This window comes from Rhincodon typus, chromosome 1, assembly GCF_021869965.1.
Source record: "Rhincodon typus isolate 14 chromosome 1, sRhiTyp1.1, whole genome shotgun sequence".
Classification (NCBI taxonomy): Eukaryota; Metazoa; Chordata; class Chondrichthyes; order Orectolobiformes; family Rhincodontidae; genus Rhincodon; species Rhincodon typus.
This window is the reverse complement of record NC_063332.1, coordinates 144,140,408-144,163,042: the sequence shown is the minus strand read 5'-3', so window position 1 is coordinate 144,163,042 and position 22,635 is coordinate 144,140,408. Positions and strand designations below refer to the sequence as shown.

The 22,635-nt window shown below is 37.3% G+C and overlaps 1 protein-coding gene across 1 annotated transcript in view; it reads right to left on the bottom strand.

Moving 5' to 3' along the window:
• kiaa1109 (KIAA1109 ortholog) overlaps positions 1–22,635 on the bottom strand; it is a 433,631-nt gene that overhangs the window by 117,157 nt on the left and 293,839 nt on the right. The window contains exons 53-60 of the mRNA XM_048608993.1: positions 16,659–16,865; positions 10,335–10,573; positions 9,656–9,900; positions 9,435–9,540; positions 8,507–8,604; positions 5,562–5,756; positions 1,986–2,154; positions 336–547 (exon numbers count right to left, since the gene is read on the bottom strand). Of these exons, the coding sequence (XP_048464950.1) occupies positions 336–547; positions 1,986–2,154; positions 5,562–5,756; positions 8,507–8,604; positions 9,435–9,540; positions 9,656–9,900; positions 10,335–10,573; positions 16,659–16,865 (1,471 nt within the window). The remainder of the gene's footprint in view (positions 1–335; positions 548–1,985; positions 2,155–5,561; positions 5,757–8,506; positions 8,605–9,434; positions 9,541–9,655; positions 9,901–10,334; positions 10,574–16,658; positions 16,866–22,635) is intronic.

Genomic DNA, 22,635 nt, shown 5'->3' with positions numbered 1-22,635 from the left:
CATTATCTATTCCAGCTGGAGCAAGACTTATACAATTAAGAAATAGCATCACAGCACCTGCAGTTAAGAAAGCAAAATTATTGAAAAGCATGGCTATTTGGACATTACTAGAAGGTGATTCTGGCCCTTAAAAAACTGTGCTTCAGTAAGGAATCAGTGTTCAGGCAAGAAAATTGTTCAAAGAGAAAAAAGACATTACATAACAAAAAGAGAATTAGATAATTAAAGAAAGTAAGCAGTTGAATATTATGAATGTTGAATTGCATCACAGTAAAAATTTAACAGCACATAACATTTGAGTTGATTGTTTCTGCTGCAAAATATTAGTACGCTACCTGTATAGTGCTGGTGATAGGTAAGCAGATTCCCAAATCATTCACAGTCAGCTGCAAAAAGAGTGTGCCAAATGCTTGAGCAGAGGTCTGCTGGATTCCAGGCAGTTTGTCAACAACTTCTTTCGTAGCCACATGGATATCCTTGTGCAGTGCCATCCGCTGTTCGTTCCAGTTGTCATAAGCAGCTTTGTAGTTCAGCCAGAAGAGGACAGCTTCAAAATGAAAAGTGATGAATAAATTAATAATCAAATTTAAAAATCCATATTATCATATCTGTTTTTCCCACATTTAAATAGACTTTTCAAATCTTCACAGAATATTGTGCAGCAAATATATAACTCATTTGCAACACAACGTAGGAAACTAAAACAAGAACAAAAACAGAAGTTGCTGTAGAAACTCAGCAGGTCTGGCAGCATCTAAGAAGAAAAAAAAAAAATCGCTATTAACATTTCGGGTCCGATGACCCTTCCCCAGAACACTGGGAAACTAAAAAGCAGTATTTAGCTTTATTGTGTGAATCTTAATTCTGAGATGTGGCCAAGATAAGATACATACGCCTTACCTTATTGTACAGCAACAGCTTGTCTGCAAAGTGATCATTAAAAATCTTCACTCAAAAAGTTGCAGTTAAAATTCAATGTCAAAATATTCTGTCTGCAATTGAAGACTATAACTACTATTGCAAATTCCAAATTAAAACTTGCACTGGTGCATTCCCATATCTGTATTAATTTAAACATACTTGTACACAATTCAATCCACTCTTACAGACATCGGTTAAAATGTTGATTTGCACCTATAAAGGTGTGGTGTGCACCTGGTGAATCAGAGAATGCTTTACTTCATATAAGGAAATGTTATTATGCCATGTAATCATATTGTTTTATCAAGGCCAATGGCTGAAATGACTCAAAAATGCATTCATGAATTGCTATGAAATTTTTAACTTGGGTTTTGAGAAACAAACTCTGCAACTCTGACAGTTTTCTAAAAGAAAAGCTGTATGTCCTTTATTGCGACACGCTCTATACCAAATTTTTTTTTAAAAGCTTTGAGTGCACAAGTAGGTAGGTAAGATATATTAGGTTTCAGGAGAGCCAGAAATTGAGGTTTACTATTCTTAGGAAAAGGAATGCTAAGATTTAATAGAATTGGGATAGAGGTAATGAGTTTCAGCAACACTTTGGAGGAAAGAGGCTTACTAATACAGCAAAATTGGCTCAGTGGCAGATTTCATGTCACTGGGTATGTTTGTTGCTTTTGCAGCAACTGGAAAATAAAATCTCATTTTCTGACAGAACCAAGTGGTGGAAGGCCAACATAAAATCTGAGGGCACTGAATTCACTGAAGAATTCATGTGGTGTCTGAAAGAATATAAGAACGGAAGCTGGGATTTAGGGGGAATGGCTAGGAAACCCTTGGGTGTGAAAGCACCAATTGGAGAGATATGGGGATTAAGAAGATATCAGAATTCCACACAACTGAAATTATTAGATAATTCTAGCAATTGTGACACTGATGGAAGGATCCCAAAGTGTGGCAGCACTGAGGATGAGAGTTTGTCTGAGCTGTTTTGCATGGTTAGGTTAGTGGGTTTGGGCAGTGGGTAACAGCAGATAGTTAACATTTCTACTGAAAAAGCATACCTCTGTCAAAAGCCACAGGTTGTGCATATATTATTGGTCGACTAAGTGTGATGAGAACAGCTTCCCTGTCAAAAGCGCCACTGATCTCTTCTTGAAGTGCATTCCTCAATCCAATCCGTGTTTTGAAATATGCTACTTGATGAAAATCTGAACCAGCTTCTTCATAGACCTAAAGTAGGACATAACAGACAGGAATAAAACATTTTCAACAATGAACACCATGGTAAAAAACATAAACAAAGGGAAACAAACCATTACACAAGGAAAATTCTGAAACTAGAACAGATTGAAGCCAGAAGACAGCTGGGTGCCCAAGTAAAACAGCATATGAAATAATAAGTGAATGGAATGACCTAACCTTCAACATTTTCCACTCAATAAATTTTAGGAAAAGCTTATCTGATGTAAAATTCTTAATTCTAAATAAAAATCAATGGGGTTACAAATGTCAGAGAGTCTCCAATAATACTGTAATGCTAAAAAAAACAAAGAACTGTGGATGCTTCCTGACTCAAAGAAGGGTCACTGGACTCGAAACATTAACTCTGCTTTCTGTTCACAAAAAGTACCAGAACTGCTAAGTTTTTTCAGCAATTTCTGTTTTTGTTTCCATACTGTAATGCTATTGACTGAAGAATTAATTTACAGATATGCACTCCTTTGTATTGATAGAAATGATAAATAAGTAACTTTTCACTGAAGATAAATTGAGAAATGTGAAGTTCATGAAACTTTGAAATTAGATGGAGATGAAATACACATTTGTACCACAATGGATCACATTGAGGTAAAGAAAGATTGTGCCCGATTAGGCTGGCAGCTCTCAGGGGAAGGCAGTCATCCTGTTCAGGACAACAATGCCAGTAATTAGGTTGTTAATGAGCTTCCTTCTCTATGGAAGAACTCCAACAGTTGACCATGCATGTTGGCAACAGGCATTTCCAGCCACAGTGAGGAAAGATTCTTTGGAAAAATTCTACCTGATATTGGAGTTTGATCAAGGGTAAGCCTGATGCCAGCTTCTAAGAAGGAGCAAAATGTGATTCTAAGATTTATAGGCCAGTAAACCTATAAATCTGTAGGAAATAAAACATGAAAAGGTAACATATAAGAGAACATGAAGCATATAAGCAACAATGTAAGAACAAGTACAAAATACTTCATAGGAGGGAGATCAAGCTGTTGAACCTCAAAAGATAATTGATCTTGTGGCAAAAGGAATTTGAGTAGTATTGCACATTCATATGTATAAACTTCAGCTACGTTTTTGGCATGGTAACACAGAGAGGAGTCCTAAAATTCAGAAGTCCTGAGATAAGGAGTTCCTCTTGCAGCAGATCAGAAATTTACTCAGCCAGAGGAGACTACATATCACATGGATATTGAAAGGTAATTGAACATCAGAATAGAGAAAACCTGATCAAAGAGGTGCAGTGGGTATAACATGATAATAAATAAAACTGTAAAAATTCACCAAAGAGTGTAAGAAAAAAAGGGTTAGAAATAACAGGAAGTAAATTACAAAAAAGGCAACTAAAAAGATTGATGATTGTATTGACAAATGACACATTTAATATTAACTCATGTAAGGTCGCAAGAACAGAAAAGGGAAAGTAATGGAAGGTCAAAAAAAAGCAACCAGGCCATTTGCTGATAATCAGTTCACCAATGTCATCAACAGAGTCTGCAATAACAAAGCAAAAAAAATCTTAAATAGCTAAAAGGAGTGGAAGATATTAGTGAATTGGTACAGACCTACTTCGTGGGTACAGCTCATTTTGCCAATGCATAGTGGGAACACTGGAGAATGTGTACAGAAGAAAGTTAATATACGGACACTAAGGTTATGAAAAGAGATGAGCAAAGCAGGGAATATTTGCACCAGACAGAATATTGCAATGTGTGGCCTTATCAAAGTTTTCAAGATTGAAAAGGAGAAGATAAAATTAATGCTAATTGAACATTTTACACAATTTCAACATTCTGTGTGTACTCAGAGTTCAGGTTAGGGAAACTGGATAGACAAACAATGGAGTGTTGTGGAATATGTTGCCCAAGGGTGACCAATGAGTCATAATGTCAGCAAACTGAAGAATATTGAGATAGCTTTCTGCTAAAAGACAAGTATAATGGGATACTATTTAGCCTCAGAACTAGGCAGTTGAACAACAATTATAATTGCTATATTATGTAAATCGATTATCCTTGCTTGTATTTTGATTTTTTTTATCATTCTTTTGTGTAGAACTGCATTTACATTTTTTTCAAATGCAATATCTATTGTTATATAGCCATTCTGCACCAATGTCCCAGTAAATTGCAATGGGATGGATGACCTGATAATCTGCTTTACATAAGCCTTTTCTTCCCCCATTCATTCAAGTCATGGGCTATAGATGTTGTTTGCAAGATCAAGAATTTTTTTTTAAATCCACAATGAACTGTCAGAAGGTGTGGTGAATCTCCTTCTTGAACCACTGCAGTTTGTGATGAATGCACACTCACTGTAGTTTAGGGTAGATAATTTCTGGATTTTGACTGAGTGACACTGAAAGAATGGCAGTACTTTTTCAAATAAGGATCCAATGTTCCCAAACAATTGCTGTTTATGTTAGTCTAGGTGGTAGAGTTCAACAATTTGGTGAATGCTGTCAAAGAAGCCTGGTGATATGCTGAATATCATACAGATGTTGCATATTGCAATTATCATAGATCATAGATCACAGAATCCCTACAGTGTGGAAACAGGCCCTTCAGCCCAACAAGTCCACACTGACCCTCAGAGGATCCCACCCAGAGCCATCCCCCTATAACCCACCTAATCTACACATCCCTGAACACTACAGGCAATTTAGCATAGCCAATCTACCTAGCCTGCACATCTTTGGACTGTGGGAAGAAACCGGAGCATCCGGAGGAAACCCATGCAGACACTGGGAGAATGTGCAAACTGCACACAGTCGCCCGAGGGTGGGATCAAACCTGGGTCCCTGGCGCTGTGAGGCAGCAGTGCTAACCGCTGAGCCACTGTGCCACCCTTTATGTTATGTTAGTGGTGGAAGGAGTGAATATTCAGGGTTGCATTGGTGCCAGTCAAGACATTTTAGAACTGACCTCAATAATTCTGGTATTTTGTGCGGTGGCAGGCTGAAAAGTCTCCCCGCCCAATACTTATCAACAAATAACAAAAAAAAACAAACATAAATGTGTATAAATCCAAGTAGCTCATTAATGTCATTTGAAGAAAATATTCTTCAAAGACCTTTCACCCATAACCAATATCACAGGATTAACATCTGCATGGAAGTCCCACTATCCTTTAGGCCAACTAGAGATGGTAATAAATAAGACTATGTTAGTGGTGTCCACGTTTCAAGAAAAGTGTAAAGAATTAAGCAATTTGGAAAACCTCCACATTTTTAAAAGAAGAATGTGCTGAATAATGTATTTCATATATTCGCTGTTTTTTGGGTTCATGATCAAAACAATATCTTTTCTTCATGTCAATACATATGCACTATAATATACTGCAGTTTAGTGTAATACAGTTAACATTTTGAATGTTGTAAAATATACCTGATGCTTGACAATTTGTCCTAATGCCAAGTTCAAGTCAACCTGACATTTACCAAACAATTTCAGATAGCTGCTGTTACGACCTGCACCAGGCTGGGTCTTTGTTTGGATGCGATTTGAAAGTTCCAGTTCAATTAAGCCAGTCTCTAACCTTACAGCTCTCATTGAAGGGGTAGTTGCTGTAACTTGGATACCCTAAACAAGAAGCAAACACAGAACATGAAGATTTTAAAATACACAACACAGTCACTGTTTTCTGGCTCACAATTTTTATCCATTTAAATTTATAGCACTGGCCTAAATACTTTCTTGATGAATTTTAACACTGCCAAATGGAACATGTAGGTCATAAATTCACCTTCACATGCAATATCAACTCAATTATTTGTTCTAAAACTGCAAAAATGCAAACTTGATCAAAAATCAATGTGGCATATATTTTTCAACAAATAGCAGCTCAACTAATATATATTATGCATCACACAGAATATTACTTCCAGTACCAAGTACTTTACAAGTCACTATCTTTTTATCACATAAATTGAAGTTGAAAAAAATTGAAAAACCTCTGTTATGGAGTTCAAATTGGGATTTGGGACTTGCAAAAGAATCTAGTCCAGACCCTGATTTGATCACAAAATGGTACGTGCTACTCAAAAGGAACATAAAAGAGGCAGAGAGAAATTCTTAAAAAAGCTAACATTACACCGACACATTGATTATTAAAATGAAAGGCTTATTACAAAAGACTGATTCATTAAAAATTAAATATTCCAAAACGGTTATTAAGTACCATTTCACTTTACTCCCAATATCCTTCACCCAAGATCTTTATACGGATTCATTTCCCACAATAAAGTGAAGATTTCAAATCACTTATAGCTTGGAAATGCTGTCCTCACAAGCATACTTTCTTTTGCTTCTGGAAATGGCAAAGGCCATAAACAGGTTAAAGCGACCCCAGAACCAATGGATCAGATCTAAGCTCTGCAGTCCTGCCACATGCAGTTGTGAACAATAGTGGTCAATTAATAACAACTGAGAAATAACAAGAGGTGGTTGTTCTAAAATATATCCCTCATCTGCAAACATGGGGTGTCCAGCATTTGATGAAAAGACAAGGCTGAAGCATTTGCGTCTGTCTTCAGCCAGAAATGGTGATCCACATCAGCCTCTTCCTGAATTCCTTAGCATCACAGATTATGTTCTTTAAACAATTTGATGTACTCCATGTAGGAAGGCTGTAGCATAGTGTTGATGTCATTGGACTAGCAATCCAGAACACCTGATTCTGGGAACATGTTTTGAATCCCATCATGGCACATGATAAAATCTGAATTCAATAAACTTCTAGAAATAAAAAAGAGGCCTAATGGCAACCATGTAATCACTGTCAATTGTCATAGAAACCCATCTGGTTCACTAATGTCCTTCAGGAAAGGAAATCCAGCTTCCTTACCTAGTCTGCCCTATGTATGACTCTAGACCCACAGCAATGTTGTTGACTCTTAACTGCCCTTTCAAAAATTAGATATGGGCAATAAATGCTGGTTTAGTCAGCAACAAACTTACCCACGAAAGAATACAAAAACAAAAATCAAGTAAACAGCAGAGGGCACAGGACACTACAAAGGCTATTGGCTCCAACAACATTCCGGACAAAGGTACCAAAGAATAGCCATTTGTTGAGTTACAACAAGTATAAAGTGCATAAATATTGTTTTGTTTTTGACAAAGAACAAAGCTCTATGTATTAATGTAGCTTCCAGCATAAGTAAACACATCAAACTCGGAGCCTGAATGACAACCCTAAATTGGTTGTCGGTGTAATTCTAAGGGGCAGTGGTTATTCAGCAAATGCTGTGCAATTGTGGAATCACATCTATTGTTGGACACCGTATTTTGAGTTTTGCAGGTGTAGGTTGGTCGTGTGTATGGTCAGTACTTAGTTCATTGCAAACAGTCAAAGGGATATGCTAATTCATTCGATTCACTAGTCTTTGGAATGTATGGCCTACATATGTCGCAGATTCTGTTGCATTAAAGTTCAAAAGATCTTACCCATGCTCCCATGCCAAACTATGTTCTTCCACCCAATCCCCATTGCCCCTCGAACTCCATGCCAAACCACCGACCCATTTTGTACGGTTCTCATACTCTCCCCATACCCAGCTATTACGCCTCTGTGCCTGTTCACCCACTATTTAGAACACTATAGCAACTGTGTTTAAAAAGCTTTTGAAAGAAATCAATTCTTATCTTTCCACTTCCTTAAAAAAAAGTCTTCACCACAGGACAATGATATTGTCAGTCACTCAGGCTACTGAAAATATCAATAGCAAGAACCACATGCATTTGAAACTTCTGTCTTGTGTAAATAAACAAAATGTAATTGGCAGAAGATATCAGAATGCCTGAGCTGACAATAAAGCAATGTTTATCCTGGTGCTCAGTTGTTTCTAATGGACATCTGGACTGAGTCACTAGACATTGCTACTGATTCTCTACAGTTGGCTGAATGGGCTTGGAAATGCCAAAGCTTGGGCTGGAGGTTGAGAAGTGTGAGGGTTAAGAACTAGAAAGCTTTATAGTTTTCATTCTAAGTCCCAAGACAGGCCTTTTAAACGATTCACCTAAGCATCCATTAGCCTGTCACTGCTTCTAAACTCTTTCCAGCTGGCATGACTATAGCCTGCATTTGCATCCCCCACCCCCACACAATGAAAATCCAGTCACTCTGTGCACTTTCATCTGATGCAGGTAGATCAAACTGAGTTTCCTAATTCTTGCTATCCAGCCCAATATGAATACGTCAAAAGAACGAATGAATTAATGAATTGAAATTTATTTCCAGAACATGATGCCTTTTCAAAAGGACTGCAAGTGGGTCACATAATAGTGCACATGATTTTATCTGAATTTTATTAAAACTAAAAAGTTATTACCTTAAATTGCAGATTCAAAGAATACAAAAGAATTTTTGGTTTTTCTCCATCCATTAATGTATCATGTTCATTCCACAGTGGGATAGGTTGCTCCCCTCCTGCAGACATAATGTTAAAAGTTAACATTCCTTATGAAGGGATGCAAGTGAAACAAAATTCTCGTTTCAAATATACCAATTCAAGGTACTGCTGATGGCCAAAACAAATCACGGAAGTGAAATCATGAAATTGAAATCATGGAATATACAAGAAATATTCATGAACAGATCCCATCTTCTGGAGCTCAACATGTTACCTAGTGCTGCTTGTTTCCCTATTTATCTGCACTATGCTGGCTAATGTAGCCATCCATTGCAATAGCAGTGCAAATATCTTTATAACAGTTACCTGCCCTGGATCAAGCCCTACTAAATAGTTTTGCAGGATTATATTTGCCACTTTGGATCAGCTGTGATTTAAAAAAAAAAATAGTAAAACACAGACTATTGAAGCACAACAACAAAAAGCAAATATCTTAAGACTCCTAACTTGCTACATCTTTGGTGTAATTCATAAAAATAACAATTTTAAAAAATCATCAATATGTCAGTTAATTATCCAGATCTTAGTAGTCTGACAAGAACAAAACATAGAAATTAAAAGGAAACAGAAAATAACAAGAGAATTTAAGTACTTGAATTCATATCCTGTTGAAGGCCACATTAAAAAAAATTTAATTTTGGAATTTTTATAATATTCATAGCAAACAACATGCACTTATATGCTGCTTTTAAAACAGACAGAATGTCTCAAGGTGCTTAACAGAGGAAAAAAAATTACAAAACTTTTGTGATTATATTCAAAAGGATTAGAAGATCTTCATGAGCAGCAACAGGCAAATTATCTTTCAAAGCTAATTTCAAAGCAAAAGGTGTTTTCTGTTACATACCAGAAACTTTTTGAATAACTTCATTGACCTCCTTCATGAAAACTTTCTGCAAAAAGACCAACTGATTCAAAAGATCTGTTGTCAAGTTGTGCTCAAAAGAACCAACCTATGAAAAACAGGAAAATCATTACAATTACGGGATTTTTTTTTTCTATAATTCTCCATGCACTTTACTAAGATACTAAGATACTATCAGCTGTATTTTCTAACCACTACTGTACCTCAGCAACACAGCGTAAATAGTTCCCCTGCAGATAATTGCCTTGTTTCAACGGAAACTCATCCCCATTCCAGGATTTGTCTGGGTAATTCTCATGCTCCTCCATGATGTATTCTCCGGACATGGTGACCTGTGGTAGGTTGAGGCTGGCAGACGGAGGTAATGCTGCCATATCAACAGGTGTCACTTTGGATTGGAAGCGCAGTCTGTGATTGGGCAGCTCAAATGTGAATCTAGTTTGGGCTCCTAATGATTGGAAGAGCACATTTTAACAACAGAACTTTTCAACAGTCACCAATTGCAACTTGTAACAAACTGTTCATGATAAATACATAGGATCCATGGAACACCATTTGGGCAACAATTTTCTGGCAAGGACCACCTTCATCCCAATTGCCTCAATAACGACAAACTCTTTCACACATGACCCTCTCATTCCTCAGCACATACAGCTTGACATTTCAACCACTCTCCAGGAACAAAAAGATAATTAATAGACATACAGCCTTGTTTAGGAAAATGAAATCAAAAATAGCATCTTAAAGCAAAATTCTGAAATCAGAAATTATACATTTCTAATTACTGAACATGTCAGAGTGCTATTAATGCAAAACTTCAACTATTTCCGTAATTCAAAACGAATGTAGCCATTCACATAGTGCAAATTTATACACCAGTACCTGTCATTCCATGACTTTTCATCCTGCCCATTTTGTACTCTGCTTTAAGAGATGGCAGTAGCGCTGCACCAATGGTAATTCCATCCAACAAGGCACTAAATTTAAGCACAATTGGCTTCTTTTCCAAACCTTCTGGCAGCTGTGGAAATTCATTTGTTTCAACAGGTGTTTGATTGACACTTGAAACAGGCTTCTCACATGGTTGTGGAGAGGAGAAATCTTCCTTTGGCATTGGTACACTATACAAAAAGCAAATTATATTTGAATATTGTCTAAAAGTTCTTTAACAGTTAATGATTTTGCTGTTGAACAGAAGTGACTGTTAACACGTGTTAATGTATAAGAATTATTTTTGAATTGCTATTCACGTTGGTTCTTTGTACATTACTACTATTACCATGAAACTATTTAAACAAGTTTTCAAATTCTGATCTTAATTGATTAAAATTTAGTGATTATATATGAACCAAATGATAATCATTATTATATTTCTAGGGCAATTTTATTTCAGGAAATAATTGAAAGAATGTTGTGCCATCTAGGTAGATTTGCTGTCAATTTGTTTACGTGATAACAGTACAATGAGCCAGCCATTTTCTTACACCTTCATGTAGACACATTCTGTCTGTTTTAAAAGCAGCATATAAGTGCATGTTGTTTGCTATGAATATTATAAAATACATCTTCAGATGCAGATTCAGAAAATTACTATTAAGGCTTTCAGACTGGAAACAGTTATTTTCTCTATATTAACCATTATTTTCACATAAGCCTCGACAAACATTATCTGAAAATTCAATGTGGTCACAGCCAAATAACTTTTATCTGCAGCTTCTAAAAAAAAACCTGCCAAAAACATATTATTGTGATCAATGCATGGTAAAATATAGATTTTCTGTTCTCTTTATTTTATGTGATGTTTCAGCTTACAATTTTAGTCAAGGGTGCCTGTGGGAAGATCCTATTCTTCTGTGATTGTATGAGTGCACAAACTTCGGTAAACCTGCCATGATAAATGTGTGTCCTATCCTAAATAGTTCTTTTTCCCTTCTTGGCATTGTTCAGAAAGCATTGTGATACATGTATGGCAAAATAAATTATTTTATGTGATGTTTTAGTATACAACTTTAGCCAATTGTGTCTGTGGAAAGATCCTATTTTCCTGTGCTCATACGAGTGCAAAAACATTGATAAGACATTCCACGGGCCTGTGCATCCTAAATAGATTTCTTTTACCTTCTTGGTGTTGTTCAGGAAGTAACCAAATAAAAAGTTGTTTGTTGGCCAATTTGAAATGGTTAACAGGGAATTGCAAACAATTATAATTAAATGGAAGGAGGAAAAGACAAAACATCGACACAGTTTATCAAGGTGATAGTTTTCTTCAACACTCAAGTCAATTTTGTTATGTCAAAGAAATGTCTGTAACTTGAACAATGACCCATTGCACAAATAGAAGCATTTACTGTTTAGGTTTGTCACTGAAGTTATAAAGCTATCTTTATAAACCTGCCACAACAACAGAAGCTAAATTTGAAGATGACGTAAGCTAATGCATGAAAGGCAGAACAGAGGAAGCTACAGGAGAGTTTGAATACTCTTGGAACCTGGGTACCCAGTTGGCAAATGGAATTCAATGTAGAGAAATGAAAACATTTTTACGTGCATTTGACAAATTCCCTCATGGTTGGTTGGTCCAGAAGATTAAATCAAATGGGATCCATGGTGAGTTGGTAAGTTGGATAGAAAATTGCCTTGCTCATAGAAAACAGAAGATGACTGTGGTGGGGTGTTTCTCTGAGTGGAGGTCTGTGATCAGTGGTCCTCCACAAACAACAGTGCTGGGACTTCTGTTGCTTACAACATATATGTGTGAAAATGTTGGTGGTCTGGTTAGTAAGTTTGCAGATGTCACCAAAATAGGTGGCATTGTGGATAGTAACGAAGGTTGTCAAAGGATATAGATCAGTTGAAAAGTTGGGCAGAGAAATGGCAGATGGTGTTTAATCCGGACAAGTGTGAGGTGATGCATTTTAGAAGTTCAAATGCAAGAGGAAAATACACAGTAAATAGCAGGATCTTTAGGTGCACTCATATACAGAGGGATCTGGGGAGGAAACTGCATAACTCCCTGAAAGTGGTACACAAGTGGGTAGGTAGTAAACAAAGCATACAGCATGCTTGCCTTCAGCAATTGTGCATTGAGTATAAAAGTTGGCAAGGCTACATAAAACTTTAGTTCAGCCACATGTGGAGTATTGAATACAGGTCTGATCACGACACTATTGGAAGGTTACAGAGAGAGTGCAAAAGAGGTTGACCAGGATGTTGACTGGATTGGTATATCACCTATAAGGACAGGTTGGACAAACTTGGATTGTTTTTGCTAGAGTGTTAGAGCAGAGGAGCAACACGATAAAAGAAAAATCATGAGATAGGGTGGATAGTCGGAATCTTTTTCCCAGGTGGAAATATCAAATACTATGCGGCATAGATATAAGGTGAATCATAGAATCCGTACAGTGTGGAAGCAGGCCATTCGGCCCATCAAGTCCACATCGACCCTCTAAGAAGCATCCCACCCAGACTCAGGTGCCCGGAGGGAAGTTTAGAGACGTGCAAGGCAAGTTATTTTTTTTACACAAAGAATGGCAGGTACCTAGAATGCACTGCCTGGGAAGCTGGTAGAAGCCGACATAATAGCAACTTTTCAGAGGCATTTAGACAGACACGTAACAGGCATGGGGAGGCAATGGCCTAGTGGTATTATCGCTGAACTGTTAATCCAGAGACCCAGATAATGTTCTGGGGAACTGGGTTCAAATCCCACCATGGCAGATGATGAAATTTGATTTCAATAAAATATCTGGAATTAAGAATCTAATTGTGAATCCATTGTTAATTGTTGGAAAAACCCATTTGGTTCACTAATGTCCTTTAGGGAAGGAAACTGTCATCCTTACCTGGTCTGGCCTACATGTGACTTCAGACCCACAGCAATGGGGTTGATTCCGAACTGCCCTCTGAGCAATTAGAGATGGGCAATAAATGCTGGCCTAGCCAGTGACGCCTTCATTCCGTGAATGAATAAAGAAATAGAGGGATATGGACCACGTGCAATCAGATGAGATTTGTTTAGAATGGCACTATGTTGGTGCAGACCTGGTGGGCTAAAGGGCCTCTTCCTGTGCTGTACTGTTCTATGTCAACAAAACAAAAATCTCAGAAGAGTTAATGGCGTTTGGGAAATGAAAGTTTGCAGATTTTGATTAACTATAAACTGATACTAGCACGACTGTACTTGACTAACAATGAGTAAATAATTCAGATGTTGCTATTATTAAAACACTGATCCAAATAGTGACTGCCTTTGGGATATTATATGCCGTTCCATTCGCCACAGGCAAGAAATAAAATTACAACTACTGAGAACAACCTGAAAGATTGAGGAGATAAAGGTATTGAAATGCAATGAGCAATTAAAAGAATCAAGAAAATTATCAATTGGAAAGAGAAAGTTGGGAGGTGATAGACTTACATTTCTTTTTAAGGACTTGAAAGGAAATAGGTAACATAGATCAAGACAACCCACTCATTTTTGTATAGAACAGTAGAATAAGACTAATGGTCAGTGACTGCAAGTAGCAAATTCACAAGTAATTTACAGAAAGCAATGCGAAACTGGGAAATCTTGGAACAAGTTCCCAAAGGAGGTAGTAAGGACCATTGAGTGTTGTTTCATTCAAATTAGACTGACTCTCTCCTAAAAAAAGCATGAATATATTTCAGAAATTTTACATACATCTGGTAAGTGCAACAAACTCGAGAGAAAAAAAGGTGACTTTAGGCTCTGGACTCATAGAATAAATCTCTTCATTTATTCTAAGGTTAAAAAAAGTGTTATGATTGCTGTTTTTAGGATTGAAAGTGAATTGGACATTGCAAATCATGCCAAGCTGTTGATTTCCCGAACTTGAACTACAAACTCAGAGGGCCAGCACAGAGTGTCACACATGATGCTAAATCACTGGGGTTCCTTTCTTCAGGACGGCTGGGCTTGGGCAGAACTGCCCCACTCCATGATCAGAGTGAGGTCATCCCCATTTATAAGACACACAGATTCTGAGGGGCTGCTCCTCCAGTCAAAGGTTTTTCTCTATCATGTGTGCTATTAATAGGCTTAATAGTAGGTCTGCTAGTGAGGGCTGGGGATAAGGACAAGGGAAGTAGGAGACTGCATGGGTGTGGGGGTAGAGGAGGAGGATGCAAGAACTGGATGCGCAGGGGATGGAAGAGACTCATGAAATGGGAGAATTAGGGAGGAGACTGCGAGTGGTGGAAGGCCACGAGGAGGTTGCAAGGGGTGAGGAGTTGAGGAAACAGCAAGTGCTGGGGTGATGAGGAAACTACAAGTGGTTGGGGGGTAATGGAGGAAGCTGCAAACGGTGGAAGGAGGAGGAAGCAGTTTCAGGGAACTGGGTGAAATAGGAGTCTGTATGGGTTGGGGGAAAGAGGTAAAAAAAAAAGGGACGGACAAAGAAAGAAGCTGCATTGGGATGAAAGGAGGAAGCTGAAACGGAGGGGAAAGGAGGTGGTTGCAAGGTTGGGGAAAAGAAGGTGACTGCATGGCAAGGAGGAGGAGACAGTTGCAAGGTGGGGACAGAGGAAGAAGGAAGTTGGAAAGGAGAGGGAACTGTTTTAAAATTATCAACAATAGAATATTCAATTACCAGGGAGCCAGGATAATTTGAAATTATATGTGGGATCTCTATCTTAATGGTGCATAAAATTAGAAGCTACTGTTTGACGAGAAAAGTAGTGGATGCTACTGAGATCAACACTCTCAATTTTAAATCTAAGTGTGGAATTGAGATCTGAGATGCTGTAAATAGGGCAGTGACTGCCTGGTTAAAATGTTCCAGGTTTATATAAATGCGAAGGAAGCACAATCTGTGACTTAATCAGTCTTCAGAATATGTTGGTATATAAACAGAGTTGGTTGCACAATATAAGCAGGTGGAATAAGGGGCCTGCAAACAGGAGAGGCACCAGAGTCTGTTATTTCCTTTCCTGTCCCTGGTTCTGGGCAGTTAAATTTAAAATCCAATCTGCAGGATCAATATTTCATTCAGCAAAAGGTCAATCTATGGAACATATTCCCATGGGAGAGAGTGCAAGCAGTTCATATTGATTAATTCAAATACAAATTAACTAGAATTCTCTCAGAAAGAAATAGCACATCATCTTTGGGTCTCCAGATCATAGAGTTGGGACAAACAACCCAAGGTGCACATAGGAACCCTGTGGAAACACTAACTCAATGAGAATTGCCCACAAAGATTCAACTTCCAGGGGAAATATCTTTGTTCCCCAGGACTCTCCAAGAAAGTCTCTGACTCTGAGTTACTTACCTGAATAGTTACCCAGGAAACATTAGACAGAAAAATCCTAATCTAATTCCTTAGTAAATATACAACTTACGCCTCCTCCTCCCCTCAACCAATCACACACTGGCACAGCACTCCCCACACTGTCACCCTACTTCCCCCTGACCTGCCCACGAACTCCCCGACCGAATTGACTAGTCTCAAATGTGGCAACCTCTCACAACATGACCCAACTTGACCTCAGCACCCTCCCCAGCTGCTGTCTTATCCACCCATTACCCAATCCAGTCATCAAGCTACCCACCTATGCACCTACATATTTACCCACTCATTCCCTCATAACACACTCACTAAAATACCAAAACTGCTTATATGTCACAAACATTTTACGTGTCAAAATATTGACCAGACTAAGGCAGCTGACGCCTCAAAAAGGGAGTAAGTTTGTCTCTGTATCATGTCAATGATCAGCACTACAGAAGCAGCTTATCCTAACCCTAATACCTATTCCTAATGCAGGAAAACCATTCTGAAGAAGCCAAGACCAGAAATCCCAACCTGAAATGCAAAGCTGTTTTCAGGGCACAGGAAAATAAGAGCAGTGTGGCAATCAGACAGGGACTACTGCTACTTGGAAAAACTGAGCTACACCTTGAATGCATATAAATAATCTAAGAAAGCATATGGGCCAAGTGTAGCTCATTTTTATGAAGCCGCTGGTTTTCAGTCATGGTTTCCAAACCTCTCCATGCGGGTTTCCTTGTGTCATGTTCAGATCCATTTAAATATGGCATCATATTATCATCATATTTTGTAACTATTAGGAGGACAGAAAGCCAATGTTTTTCTTTGCTCAGAAATTCTATTTTTCTATGTTCCTATAGTTGAAAATCATAAAATAACACGACCTTCTGGATTAGTTTTGTAAAATGCTTACCTTGTTGATGGTTGACGAATGAGATCAGAAATCTGCTTGGAGAGCTGATGAGAACTCCGAACCATCATACTATGTAATGTGGCAGGATGCTGTGGGATATTGATACTAATGGCTCCTACTTTTATAACCATTGTGTTGTTAGTCTTCAATCCTCTTTGGGCGCTATAAAGAGCCTGAGATTTGGCAATACTGCATTTAACTACCGTTCTAGAAAGAGAAACACGACTCATCAAAATTTCAAAACTCACCTGCCAACAATACTGAAAATGTTAAACATGAAGAAACATAAAATGTTACAGCACAGAAACGGGTCATTCATTTATCAAGTCAAGCTATTCAATAAATTAATCACCCAATCTAATCAAATTTTCCTGCTTGATCCCAACATACTTCAATATTTCTCTTTTCAACAATAACCACGTCTTTTTTTGAAATTAGTAATGAATTTTGCTTCAGCAACAAATTGGCAATGTGCCAGAGAATTTCATATTCTGACCATCCTCTATGAAAAACACTTTCTTACTTTCTCATTATTTAGTAATTTTAAATGTGTGTACTTTAATAGTTTTTTTTTCTGAACAGTAAAATTAATCTATTACTATTCACAATAGAAACCTTCTTAAACAGTAATTCATAATTTTGAAGATTTCTCTCTTCAACCTTAGCTGAAGGAAACAAAACTGCAAGTTGGAGCAATTATAACTCAGAATACCCTAATGCTTCCATACAGTACTTTATTTTAAAATCTTTTTCTATAATGGGATGCCTAAAGCTATACGCTGTACTTTTCCACTTCCAGTCAATATTTCTCATATTGAACTATAATTCTATTTACTAATTTCTCCTTTAAGGCATTCCAGAGATGTGATACTAAACCAAAACAGTTTACTGTGCACGAGCCAAAATCAGAATCTAAGTCAGAGATTCAAAGCAGATAAAGGAAATGTAACATTTAAATCTAAGAACAGCAATAACCTATGTCATGTTTAAATACTACTTCCATTCAATTTATTTTGAATTTACATATTCCCATATTCACCAGTTCAATCAAATAATTTACTTTAGTTAAAAGTAAACTGCAGAATCCAGCCAAAGGTTAAGTCTATCAGGTTTACAACCTCTACAAAGTATAGAAAAATACAATAAACATACATGGTAGAAAAATCAATGTTCAAATTTGCAAAGCTACAAGTTAATTCAACATATGCAAGCTATGAAGCCCACAAAGTCTTTGTGATTTTTCATAATTCATAAATTTGTCTGTTTTCTAATTTAAGGTGAGTGAACCGTAGGCATTAAAATATACATACACAAATTAAAAGAAACTATTTATGCTTTTGAGGAAATTAATACATCCTTCTCAGAACTGTTTCATTATAATGTAATACTGGGCTAAATTATATAGCCTTCTGTTAGTGTTTCCAATAAGTCAAAATGCAAACTGAAATCATGGTAGTTTGACATACAAAAATTCTTGTTTAACTGTACTTGTAGGCGAAGTTGGAAAATCCTCCAGCCTAAGCAAGATGGTTGTAGAGAAAGCAAGAAAATAGAAAGAGAGCAAATGAAATAGAGACACTCATGCACAAACATCTCTTCAAACAGTGGAACCCTTAGTGTGCAGATCTATATATTTTCTAACATTGCATTAGGTTGTTCGAAATGCTCCAAACTCATCAGCTGAATTTCAGTAAAGCAGCTTTTTCCACTGGCAAAGGTTCTCATTATCAAACGTGATGATTAATTACTTGACTATGATATAGCACACACTAAGGGTGACCACATCAATAATAAAAAGAACTGTAAATTTATGAATCGTACTGTATTAGTAAACAAGTAATGTGAAATTCATCAACTTGCGGATGAACTAATTCAGTTTGTAGGAATATTCAGAAGGTTAAAATCATAATGCATTTAACAGATTTAAAGAAAATATGCAAGAAAAAGCAATGCAATTTCAAATAATCCGTGCACATTAAATAATACTTTTCCATTGATATCCAATATTGTATGCCAAGTAAAAGGACTACTGTTAAAGACAAGTAGCAGTCAGCTACTATGGATCACCACTGTCCGAAATCAGATATCATCTTTCGTTATTTCAGCATTTAAAATTACACCAATTATCAAGTTCCAAAAATTGTCACCAGACCATACATATGAACATATAAATTAGTAGACTGCTCATCACCTTGATGGATCAATACATTGCTGCTAATCAGATTACTCCATATTCCTGCTTGCCCTCAATGATCTTTCAATCTCTTCACTTATTGAGAATCTATCTACCTTTATCCATCTTAAAAATATTCAAAGACATTGTTCCACTATCTTTTGAAGAAAAGTTGCAAAGACGATGTGAAAACATCTTTCCTCATCTGTCTTAAATGGTGGCCTCTTATTTTGAAGCTATGACCCCTAGTTCTACATTCTACTGTATGAGAAAACATCCATTCCTCATTCACCCTGCCCTGACCCATCCAGATCTTACATGTTTTAATCAAGTCGTCATTTCTCATCCTTCTAAACTCGAGGGTACAAACCTAGTCTGTCCAACCTCTAATCAGAAGACAATCCACCCATTTCAGATATTAGTTTAGTGAACTTTCCGTGAACTGCTGTAAACATAATTATATCGTTCCATAAATAAGATCAAAACTTTACAAAGTACTCTAGATGTTGTCTCACCAATGTCCCATATAAATGACGCATAACACCCCTTCTTCTGTATGATTCCCCTTCTAATAAACAATAACATTCTATCATCTTTCAAAATTACTTGCTGTAATTTCATATTAAGCATTTGTGATTCACACACAAGAACATCCCAAAGCATCTCCTTGCTCTGCAATCTCTCCTGATTTAGATTTATTATTTGTACAAAATGGATAATTTCACATTTTCCCTCCATTTGTCAGATCTTTGCCCACTCACTTAATCTATCTATAGCCTTCAGAGCCTCATGTCCTCTTCACTACTTATTTTCCTGCCTATCTTTGTGTAATCAACAAATTGAGCAACCACACCTTTAATCCCTTCATCCAAGTCATTTATATAAATTGTGAAAGGTTGAGTTGTTTTAATGTTATTTTACAATCCCTAAAATTATTCAGTAATAACTTGATTGCAAGCATTCTGGACTCCCCGTACAGTGACAGGTAACCAAAAGGGTGTAGCAAAACAATGGCACATATTTTCTTGCTTAGTGTGTGTAGTAGTATTTGCAATTACGAATACTACTTTGCATAACTTTGCACTAAAAAGTGGCAAGGGTAGAGCATTCAATGCATGTTTCAGAGTAGGTTGACTGGTGATCGCACTCCATAGTCATGTGATACACAAACTCCAAGATTCCCAAAGCTCCTGGGTCATGCATTTAACAACTTCTCATTACCAAAATCTAACCAAAACCACAATAAAAGCAAAATATTGCAGATACTGGAAAACTAGAAATAAAAACAGCTGGTTCAGTTTTGAAAACAAGTTTTAATCGGACTCGAAACATTAACTCTGTTTCTCTCTCCACAGATACTGCTAGACCTCCTGTGCTTCTCCAGCACTTATTGTCCTTAACCAGAAAAATTGCTTTTATGATTTGCTTTGCTGGAGATTGTATGATGTATAGCAACTATAACCAAACTCACTTTGAGTCTCTGTTGAACAGAAGAAAAACAGGAACATAAGCATACAGAAAAATGCATTGCAAATTTTTTTGAGACTCATCTTCACACCAGAGGTTTCGCCGTTTTACAGAGTTGACCGGTCTCAGCCGCACCAAACGGAAACAGTAATTCTGGCCATCAAAATTGTACATGCATGAAAGCTCTGAACACAATTTTTCAATCCAGATTATGTGAAAATATCAATAAAAAGACCTGTGCTGAGGAAAACACTGCAAAGAATAGTTGATATGAAGAATATGGTAAACAATTTTGCAAAATCTTTAGAAAAAATTGCTTATGATTTTTTAACTTCAACCTTAACCTCATATCTTTTTACATCTTGTGTAAAATGATATTAAACACCACGATTGTTGGCTGCCTGAACTTCCTGTTGACAATGCAAAATAGCATTAAAGGGTAAACCTACACCATAGAGATACTAGATCTTTGTGGGTAGCTTTCTTCAAGGTCAGCACCAAATCCTGTCACCTCACAAGTGACTACAGAATTTACACCAATATCTTCATCTCTTCCAGAGAAAATGGCAACGTGTTTGATTGCCTAAATTCCTGTTAAAAAAAATCTAAAGGAAATCCTGGCAGGCTCATGAGCAAATATAACAGGAGAATGTGTGTCCTGCTGGCAAGATCTGTATTTATTACCCATCACCAATTGCCCTCAAGACGGTGGTAGACCCTTGATCTGCTGCAAACCAGGTGATACAGGTACATCCACAGGGTTGGGAGGTTCTAAGACTTTGAAACTGAGATAAGTGAAGGAACAGTGATATATGACTTGGACAGGAAGTTGAAGATAGTGTTCCAATAAGTCTGCTGCCCTGATGTTTTGCATGTGCAACAAAGATTTATAATGTATTATCATCATTTCAAATTTTGGATTCTAAAGTAGATTAAAGTTGAAAAAAGATATTTGTTATTAGTTCTGTGAAGGAGACCTGTTTTCTTTTTAAACAGGTCAGAAAGTTGTTTTGGAGTAGTGAGTTCAACCATCACTTCTAATAAAACTTGTGATTTGAACTAAATGACTTGATCAGCTATCGAAGAGACACATGCTGAATGTTTATGAAGTTGAGGTTTTATGATCTACAGAAACAATGGGCAGTGTTCGCTGGCAAGTCACCTTCAGAGGATAAGTCATAATAGCAGAAAGGCAGTTTTGACTTTTGTCGTGTAGAACTTTCTAGGCTGAGTGTGTTTATTTTGTGGAAGTCTTTAGGCTGGAAAGAAGTCTTCAGTTGGTTTCTAGCAGTCCAAGGAGAAGGACAGAACCTGAGTTTCTTTTAAGGTTCAGTGAGAAAAGTCAATAGGTTACCTGTATTTTTGCGTATGAGGGAGACACAGAGAATCAAATCTGGTCAATGTACTGAAAATCCAAAAGGAAAAGCTTGCAACTGTGCCGGTGAAGTAGCACATTCAAGAGTCATGATAGGAGTGATACTTCACTGGGATTGAGTGCCTATTGGGATTATGGTTGGGGAAAAGGCCTGAATTGTTTCTTTTGCTGTATAAGATTTTTCCAAAATGTCTTGCGTATATTCTTTTTTGTTCTTGTAAGTAGTAAACTGTTATGCTCGTTTATTAAAAATATATTGGCTGCCTCGAGGAAATATGTTCAGTGAGTGACCACCACAGTAATCAAATTGCAAAAACAATAAGTCTGTAAAATCAGTTTTCTCTCTGCGACTGGACTTGTCCTGTATTGCCATCAGCCTGAAATATAGCAGGTGATAGAGGTCACAGGTCTAGACAGTGCCGCTGAAGGTACTGCCAAAGGTGCCTCAGCAAATTGCTGCAGGACATCTCATAGATGATACACAGAGCTACCACCATGCACTGGTAGTGAAGGACTGGAGGTGTTGTCAAACAAGCAGACAGCTTTGTCCTGTCTAGTTTCAAGCTGTTTTTGTTATTGGAGCGGCACTCATGTTGACATGTGCCTCATACATGATGGACAAGTGTTGGGGAGTCAGGTGGTGAATTTCTTCCCACAGAATAGTCAGCCTCTGATATTCTCATGTAGCCACAATATCTATACAGCTGGTCCAGTTAACATTCTGATCAAGTGTAACTTACTGGACAGTGATGGTGGCAGGGTGGTAGTATTGTTGAATGCCATTAAGGAGAGTCAGTTAGACTCTCCCTTATTGGAGTTGGTCATTGTCTGGCATGAAATTACTAGCTGCTTATCAGTCCAAGCCTACATATTGTCCAGGTCTTGCTGCATGTGGGTAAAGGCAGTTTCATTATCTAGGAGGTTGTGAATGGAACTGAACACTGTTGCAAATTTCTAAAAAA